At 38.8% G+C, this 9,536-nt stretch overlaps 1 protein-coding gene across 1 annotated transcript; it reads left to right on the top strand.

Annotated features, from left to right (window-relative positions):
* Positions 1 to 4,485: 4,485 nt before the first annotated feature.
* Positions 4,486 to 5,466, top strand: LOC118829193 (olfactory receptor 11G2-like). The gene has a single exon (XM_036736163.1). The coding sequence runs from the start codon at positions 4,486 to 4,488 to the stop codon at positions 5,464 to 5,466; it is 981 nt and encodes a 326-aa protein (XP_036592058.1).
* The last annotated feature ends 4,070 nt before the right edge of the window (positions 5,467 to 9,536 follow it).

Genomic DNA, 9,536 nt, shown 5'->3' with positions numbered 1-9,536 from the left:
TAGGAATGAAATAAATGAGAAAAGAAATACTGAGCAAATAAAATTTAGGGAATTGTATTCAATAGTCTTGTTTGGGATTTAATGACTGTCCATGCATTTATTTAGGATCCCTTATCAATATTCTATATAGTCCAAGAAAGCTGACCTTTCTACAACTTTGGGTATTAGGAAAAGCCAAAGGAATCATTGTTCATTAGCAGTTTGGCCAATGAACCAGTCAATAATTATTTATTAACCATTTTCTATATGACAGTACTGTGCTAAACTCTGAGGATACAAAGAAAGACAACAGCAACATAAAATCCCCTGCCTCAAGAAGCATACATTTTAATGAGGAAGTCAACATGTAAATAACTGTGTACGTACAAGATATAGAGAGAGTCAATTAAGGCAATTTCAAAGGTAAATATGGTATCTATGACATTATAGGATCCATTGTTAAAAAGGTTAAACATCACAGGACCAATCACAAATCCCTGAGGTAGTTAAATAGAGATTTTCTGCCATATTGAACCATTGCCAACTGCTTTTTGGGCCTAGCCATCCAACCGGTTGTACATCTATACATTTGCATAATAATCTCAACATCTGTCCATGTTTTTCCCAAAATTAGTATGAAACACTCTATCAAAACCTTCATTAAAAACTACACAGGTTACTTCCATAGACATCTCTTCATCTATTTGTTGGGCAATCTGGTCAAAAAAAGAAAATGAAATTAATATGGAATGAACTGTTCTTAATGAAACCATGCTGGCCCTTTGAAATCACCACTCTACCATGGTACTCTACCTTTCCTGGACCTTGAAGTTGAAATCAAGCAGTTCCCCAGGAACATCAGAAAAAAGTTAGATTCTCATGGGAAGAAAACTGAAGAGAATATATTAAAACTCCTTAGATGGGTCATGCTGGCCATCACTATTACAATGTCTGTTAAGGGACAGGACTCAGATACACAAACAATATGGCACCTCCAACACTAATCACACTCCCCTCAGTTTAGGTGGGGAAAAGGAAGATTACAACCTAGTATTCATGCCATGTGGCAGTAATTAAGGCTGTGCCCTGGGCCCTTTTTTCTTTTCTCTTTACACTCTCACTTGATGCAGTCATCTCTTACCATAAATTTAATAGTCATTATTATGACAAATGATGCCAAAACTATACAGTAGGCTTTGGGTTCTCTCCTGACTTCATTGACTAGTTAACAGACATATCAAACTGACTGTCCCATAGACACCTCAAACTCAAAATGTCCAAAATAGCATTCACTATCTTCTCACTCTCCTTTGGAACTTTCTTCCTATTCCTGAGTGCACCATCCTTGATGACATCATTGACTACACACACATACACACACAATCTGTTGCAAATTCTTGTCATTTCCATCTCTGGATTTATCAAACATGCTCCCTTCTTTCCACTCATACACTAGTTCAGAACCTGAGGATCCTGTTTGGTCTCCTTGCCTCTCCTCTTCTCCAATCTGTCCTCCATACAGACACCAAAAAGATTTTCCCAAAATGGATCTGACCGTTTTGCCCCCCATTCTTTAGCCTCCAGGAATTCCCTAATTTATATAGACTCAAATAGAAACTTTTCTGTTGGACATTTAAAGGTCATCATAACTTGGGACCTTCTTACTTTTACTATTTGCATAGTATTCCCCTCCATGCTCTCTGTGACTCATCCATCCCGGCGTACATGGTGCTTCTCACACACAATGCTCCATTTTCTGTCTCCAGATCTTTGCATAGGGTATCTCCCATGACTGGAATGCTCTACCTTCTCACCAATGCTTCCTGGAAGGCCTGGTTTTCTTCAAGACTCAGTTCAAGCACTATCTACTGGCAGTGATCTTTGCTGATCCCTTCCACCCCCAGAGGTTGGTACCTTCCCCTCCAAGGTTGTCTTGCATTAGATTTGCATAATCTGGTATATACCTATCTGTGTCATGTTGACTTCCCTATTATACTATATATTCCTTGAAGGGAGGGACTATTTCAATTTTTTTTAATCCCCGGCACTTAGCACACTGCTTGACATATACTAGGTGCTTAATGAGTGCTTGTTGATTTATTGAAATCTTAATAACTACCATAAAAATCCTCTTTCGTTCTAAGAGCCTTGGATGAATTTATTCTTGGGTATTGAATTACTTCTTGAGTGATTGATTCTCATATGTGGTATAGTGGGAAAAATACTGGCTCCAGAGTAAGAGGACTTAGGTTCAAATGCTGCATCTGAGACTTAGAGTCTATGTGATCTCAGACCCATTGCTTAACCTCACTAGATCTCTATTTCCTCATCTATCAAACAATTGTGTTGAACTAAATGCCCTCCAAGGGACATTAGAGCTACAGAGCCGTGATCTGATATATCTGAGATGTTGGGAAGGAAGGATTGTGATTATTTCCTCCATTTTAAAAATTAACAAACAGGAAGAAAATGAAGCATTTGCCTTAGATCTTGGCATGAGTCATGGGGAGAAAGGGCTAGGATTCAGGGATTCTGAATCCCAGTCCAGATTTCTGTCCACAACATGCTGCCTGCCAAGACCAATATTCTCCTGATATTTGCCTAAAGCCTACATTCCAAGCAAAACTACCAGGGCCCTAAGAAATTGACAGGATCAGTTTTTCCACTGTCTCCTAAAAGATCTGAGAAGAAAAGCAGAAGAAACACAATTAGAATTGCCTTGAGCATTACATAGATATTTAATAAGAATCATTTCTGAAACTGAGTGCTCAAAAGGAGCAGGCTCTTAAGGGGAGGGTAAAAATATACACAAAATTGTCCCCAGACACTATTTTCCTTCTGTAGATAACTAATTGGTCTCTCACAGAGGAGGGATTAGGGATTTACTCCAGAGTGGGTTTTACATATAATCCCTCCTCTTTTCTCTAAAACACTGAGCGAGAATTGCACCAACCCCACATTCACATCCTGGTTACTCTATTTCGATGCTTTTCAGCTTAGGAGTGGCTTTTGTAAAATGGTGTGACCAGTACTCCCAAAGTGGTCAAAACAGGTTGTGCTTATCAGAGGCCTAAGATGATTGGCAAGCTTCATACCTAGAATAAATAAAAAGACATCATATGTCTCAGTTCCTATATGCCTCTTGATGCACATCCCAGGATATCTACAGAGGGGCCTTCCCTACCTGAATCTGAGAAGGGAGAGACATAAAACACAGGAGACCTTAAAAGGGATTCTAAGGTTTGTCTCTAGCCTCTACCTCTGCCTCTCCACTGTGGGGCTGTGAATAAACAATGATAAGAAATGACCCAAACTTTGGTGAATCTAAAAAGGTTCATCTTTGCTATAAAGGCAAGAAAAAGGGGCCATAGAAATTAGGGAGGGAGAAATGAATAATACAGAATGCTTAGATTCAGTGCATCTTGTTTCACTAGACATATTAAAGGCTCTCCCAGATAGGGTAATTGATCAAGCCTTTATTGAAAATACAGATTTGGAAAGTACCTATAAGAAAAAGTCATAAGACCTGGGGTCCTAAAGCAATGAGGCCCTACCACTTATTTGAATCAACCAATTCCATGGCAGAACAACTGGCAAACCACTCCATGAGAGGAAACCATGCAGATCCTCTAAGACAACCTCTTGGTAAGGAACACTGCAAGCTGTTTTGTAAATTAGTCTCTGACAGGAACACTTTTCACTGGTGTTTTCCCCAATACCCTTTTCTTTTTTCTTTCTTTCTTTTTCCTTTGTTATTCAACCTCATGGTTATTCTAACCCATCTAGTGTCCTGGGCCCCCTTTACTCACCTTTCTGTGTTAAAATTTTTTACAACCTGCCTGTTCTACTTCTCTGGGCCAACATTGCCCAGAGATCAAAAGGAAAGACTAGTCAGTGGTAAAATTTAAGAACCCTTGAAAATCTCCCCTGACCAAAATTATCCTGAACCAGGGTATTTTACAGGGAAGGTTTAGAAAAGTTGAACAACTCAATTATGGCGTGACAGAAGGAAGACTTCAGGGAAAAAGTGGGATGTGTAATGGGCATTGATATAGGAGATAGAGATTATTATTATTCATATTATATAGAGAATGATGTGAGCAAAAGCACAGAAATGGAACAACGCAGTAATTATCTAACAATCATGAGTGGTTTACTTGGAGTGGAGTATCTTCTTCAATAGAATGTGAGATCCTTGATTGCAGAAGCTTTTTTTCCTTTCTTTGTGTACCAGATACTCAGCACAGTGTTTGACACATAAAAAGCACCTAATAACTGATTGTTGTTGATTATTATTAAAAGACTGGGCTCTACAGCCAGGTTGCAAAACTCCGTGTATTCTGTTCATAGGTAATTAAAAATTTAGAATCAGGAGAAGTTCTATTGCTAATGGCTCTAAATTGGTGTACACAAAACCACACAATCAGACAATTTTAGAATAAGGAGTATCGTTAGAGATTCCTTAAATTGGGGGAAAATGATAAATAGAAAATAAGGCAGCCTGTCATGGTTACTTCTGTCCTCTCCACAGGTCTAGTAGTCTTGAACATATCAGGAGGAAACAGAGTGACTGAGTTCATCCTCCTAAGCTTCCCCTGCCCCAGAGAGATGCAGTTCCTCCTCTTTGCAGTCTTCTCTCTGACCTATGTGCTGACCCTAACTGGGAATGGGTCCATCATCTGGGCAGTGAGTTTGGATCACCAGCTCCACACCCCCATGTACATCCTGTTGGCCAACTTCTCCTTCTTGGAAATCTGCTACATTAACACCACAGTTCCTAACATGTTGGCCAATTTCCTCTCTGAGACCAAGACCATCTCCTTCACTGCCTGCCTCCTCCAGTTCTATTTTTTCTTTTCCACAGGTGTCACTGAGCCATTCTTCCTTTCTCTCATGGCTTTTGATAGGTACCTGGCCATTTGTCAGCCTTTGCACTACCCCACAATCATGACTGGGCGTTTCTGCATCAAACTAGTGCTCTCCTGCTGGGTGACAGGCTTTCTCTGCTTTCCCATCCCTATCTATTTTTTGTCTCAATTGCCCTTCTGTGGCCCAAATGTCATTGATCACTTTCTCTGTGATCCAGGCCCCCTGATGGCTTTGACATGCATCCATGCCCCGGGAATTGAACTTTCTTTTTCTATTATACCCTCTCTTGCCATCTTCCTCACTTTCCCTTTCATCCTTGGATCCTATACCCTGGTGTTCAGAGCTGTATTACGAGTCCCTTCATCAGCTGGCAGGAAGAAGGCTTTCTCCACTTGTGGGTCCCACCTGACTGTGGTCTCTCTTGCCTTTGGACCTGTCTTGGTCATGTATATGACCCCAACATCAGGACATATAACCACAACACAAAAAATTATTACCTTATTTTATTCAGTGTTTACCCCACTTGTGAATCCCCTAATCTACAGCCTTAGGAACAAAGAGATGAAGACTGCCCTAAGAAAAATACAGATGAGCATGAAAATTCTTCCAAATAAGTGAGATATTTAGAGTCTTAAACTGCCTTCTTCTCTTGCTTCTAATTGCTCCCTTATTAGATGCAGCCACTTCCCTACAACTTGACCCACACCCCCAGGGCATCATCCATTTCCTGAAATTATTCTCTGCCTCACCAGGGAAAAGTTAAACCAAACTTTGGCTCACAATCAGGTTCACGTACTTGTACTTCGACTGCTGGCACCTTGGCTTGATATACATGCTTGAGATGAAGAGAAGCTAAATGACCTTCCCATGGTGGTTGCTTCTGTGATTTGACTGAGATCACAAAGCAAACTGTATGTTCTTTGGTATCAGAGTTAAAAATGTTAATAAGAATACAAGATTTGTGTGTAATTTTGATTTTTAAAACTCTTTTTGAGGTCTCATTACAGATATTTTTCAAATTACACATGAAAGACATGTGTATGTGTGTGTTTGTGTGTGTCTGTGTCTGTGTCTGCGTGTCTGTGTATGATTGGCTACCTAGTAATCTATTGCTCCAATTCTCTATTTTTTTCCTATATCAGATACGTTTGATGATACCCACTTTGCAATGTTTTAAATTACTGGAGAGGAAGATCATCTTTACATGCCTTCTTACATTTTTGCCTCTTTGTTTCTCTTCCATATAGATTTCATTATAATTTTAACTAGTTTTTTTCATCTATTTTTACCCTGGTAACTTTCATATTCATCCCTTCCTCTTAATTCACAGCCACTAGCCTCATTAACTTTTTCAAGTCAAGTCAATAAATATTTATCAATCAACTTCCATGTGCCAAGCTCTTTGCTAGCCATGTCCAGAGAGGGAGAGGTAATAGAATCAGAATGCAAACAGGCATATTTTCTTTCCTTCCTTTCTTTTACTTTTTTCCTTATCTTATTTTTTTTGGACGTGTTCTGGCAGGTAGGCTTCCAAAGTATTTTATATTGTCTTATGGTTGTTTAAATAGAGTTTTTCTCTGTATCTCTTCCTGCTAGACTTTGTTGGTAACATACAGAAATGCTGATGATTTGTGTGAGTTTATTCTGTATCTATGACTTTGCAAAAGTTGTTAATTATTTCAACTGGTTTTTTCCTTGACTTTATGGGATTCTCCAAGTGTACCATTATATCATCTACAAAGAGTGATAGTTTCATTTTCTTGTTGCCTGTTTCAATTTTTTTGATTTCTTTTTCTTCTCATGTTGCTATAAGAATTTCTAGTTCAATATTGGATAAGAGTGGTGATAATGAGCATACCTGCTTCACCACATAGCTTATTGGGAAGGCTTACCTTGTTACAGATAATACTTGCTGTTGGTTTTAGATAAATACTACTTAGCATTTTAAGGAAAGTTCCATTTATTCCTAGGCTTTCTAGAATTTTTCATAAGAATGCATGTTGTACTTTCTCAAAAACCTTTTTCTACATCTATGGAGATAATCATATGATTTTTGTTGTTATTGATATGGTCAAATATGCTGATAGTTTTCCTAACAATGAATAAATGCTACTCACTGTGTCTTTGTTGTTCTTCATCCTTTGTTCTCAAAAAGGACCAATGCTCTCATGAGGGTAATATCTTGACTTGCACATGAATTGGATTTAAGTGAGACAGAGCTTTGCAAAGTCATCAGCTTCACTGTCTCCTCCAGAATTATCAGAATCAAGTGGCAAGATAACAGTCAAAACAACTGACAATGGCCCAGGATGCAATGGGTGACCTTAGCCTTTGTAAATTAAGGTTTTTCCCCATCTCAGTTTGTCTGAGGCAACATTAAGTCAATAACTGCTTAGGCAAGAATTGATGCAAAAGATGACCTAATTTAACACTACAAAACTATCGGTCTGGGAGGGGAAGAAGCTCAGAGTTTCTGGCCAGAACAGAAAACAATTGCTATTTAACTGGACCTGGAATGAAGATGACTTTCACCTCCTCAAGAAAGGTGAAGGCAGTAGCATGAGTATGAGTTCCTCACCAGTACCTCCTTACACCAAAGAAAACAGAAGTACAAAAACAATTTTAAAAAGTAACACCAAAATAATGCTTTAAGAAGAACCATTCTCTGGGGATATGTTTGTTACAAGCACCATATTAAAATCTGTTGTCTGTTTGTAAACCCTCCAACAATGCTGTCAGCCACTCACATAGCAGGCAAGCCTGCCTAGCTGAAGTTGGGGGGCACCCTGAAGGAATGAAATGTATTTTAAAATTAGATTCTTTCCACGGAGTTCACAAGTGTTACATACACACACACACACACACACACACACACACACACACACACACATCCAAAAGTTTTCATGCAGTTTTAAGCTATTAGTGCTTAAAACTGCACAAAAACTTTGGGGGCACCCTTTAACTCACCCTATTCCTAAGAAGCAAAAATGTTTTAAAAAAGTATGCCCAACTTTCTCAATTAAAAAAACCATAACAGGGAAATTCAGTGACTCAACCACAATAATATAATAAGTTATTACCAACTAAATTCAAAGACTTTTAAAGCACAAGAAGAAGAAACAAGATCAGAAAAGTGTATTTTCCAATTGAATAAAACACATCATCTTCAGTATCTTTGATGAGGGAAAATTGGGCTGTTGTCCTTTGGCCATATCCATAATTTTTTCAAGACAGAGATAATCCTATTTGAATTCATTCTATCAATGACTTCTAGCTAAAAAGGGGTATTAACCCATTAATTGTCAATATCAGTCGTAACTTTTAAAAAGTATAACAACCATCTCTGGACCACTATTCCAGAGCCAGGCTGCTATATCTTCTCAACAGAGTTCTAAGGGTACCCTTAGAGGTTTGGGGTATCTTTCTCTAAACATCATCAGCTTGAGCCCTACCAATTGTGTTCCCCTCACCTCCTACTATTTAACCACTTAAAAATCACTTAGCTTTTGGAAAGGGATATTTAGTTCAAAGATATAGGAAGAAAAAAAGTACATTTTCTCCCAACACCTGAGGGACACATATTACCCCCATTCCAACTTGATCTTTGGGGAGAGTAGGTTCAGACTCAGTTCAGCTTCTAAATAGCATTTGCCTCACCAGGTTCACATCCAAATCCAACATCCCTGCCAGATGAGTCCTTGTCTCAGCCACTGGCAGGCTAGACCCCAAATGTGGTCCTCAAAGGCCACTTGTTGCTCCTCATGGCATTGATGATGGACTGGCTGCGAAGTGCAGTATGGTTTCCTACACCTACACTCTAGGAGGCTTACTCTCCTCACTTTTCAAAACTCACAAGGTTAAAGCCTCCAGATTAACTTCCTTCATGAAAGAAAGAACCAATGGCAAGGCTAAGGACACATTTTCTTGGGGCCACCTGTCAACCTTAGAGGATAAAAGTTCCAAGGCTTCTCCTTTTATAGAGCAGTCCCTCAAAAGATACCTTCAAATGAAGGAGTCAAATCAAGATAGAGCACCAGAAAAAGGAATCAATAGCCTGAGGCAGACTAAGAGGCCTTCCAAAGGCACCTTAATTTGGCAATTATTCCTGCTACTACAGCCAGTCAAAAAGGCTACCATTCACCAAGTGATTAGCAGAATGGAACTAGTTATGTTTATGCCTACTCCATAGTTTCTCCAAAGCATTTAAATTAATCTACTGGAAGGATGCTCATTAGCCTCTGCCACATGGGGAAACACCATCACAAAGCATGTACCAATCCCTGTTACAAAAATAAAGAAACTCCATTACATTTTACTAAACAAGTGTTAAACCAAAAGGAGAAAAAAAAAAGATATCACAAAAATGGCAATGACAGATAATACCTAACTGCTCAGGTAATTGCTACATAGACATAGAAGATAACTCAATAATAACAATTACAAACTCTTGTGCATAACAGTTATTTAGGTCTATACAGTATTTGGTAATCTCATTGGCTCCCAAGTGTTCAATATTCACCACTTTACATATCTAAATATCTATCTCTAACCTTTCTCCTGCATCTCCAATTGCCCATTAGATGGTTCTCCATGGATGTTCTCTAAGCATAGCAAACTCAGCATGTCCCAAAAGGAAATAATTAACTTTCCACCACCAACCTTTCCTCTCCTCCAAACTTCTCTATTTC

The sequence above is a fragment of the Trichosurus vulpecula genome, chromosome 8 (genome assembly GCF_011100635.1).
Source record: "Trichosurus vulpecula isolate mTriVul1 chromosome 8, mTriVul1.pri, whole genome shotgun sequence".
Taxonomy (NCBI): Eukaryota; Metazoa; Chordata; class Mammalia; order Diprotodontia; family Phalangeridae; genus Trichosurus; species Trichosurus vulpecula.
The sequence above is the reverse complement of the archived record's forward strand: the minus strand, read 5'-3'. Positions and strand labels throughout refer to the sequence as shown.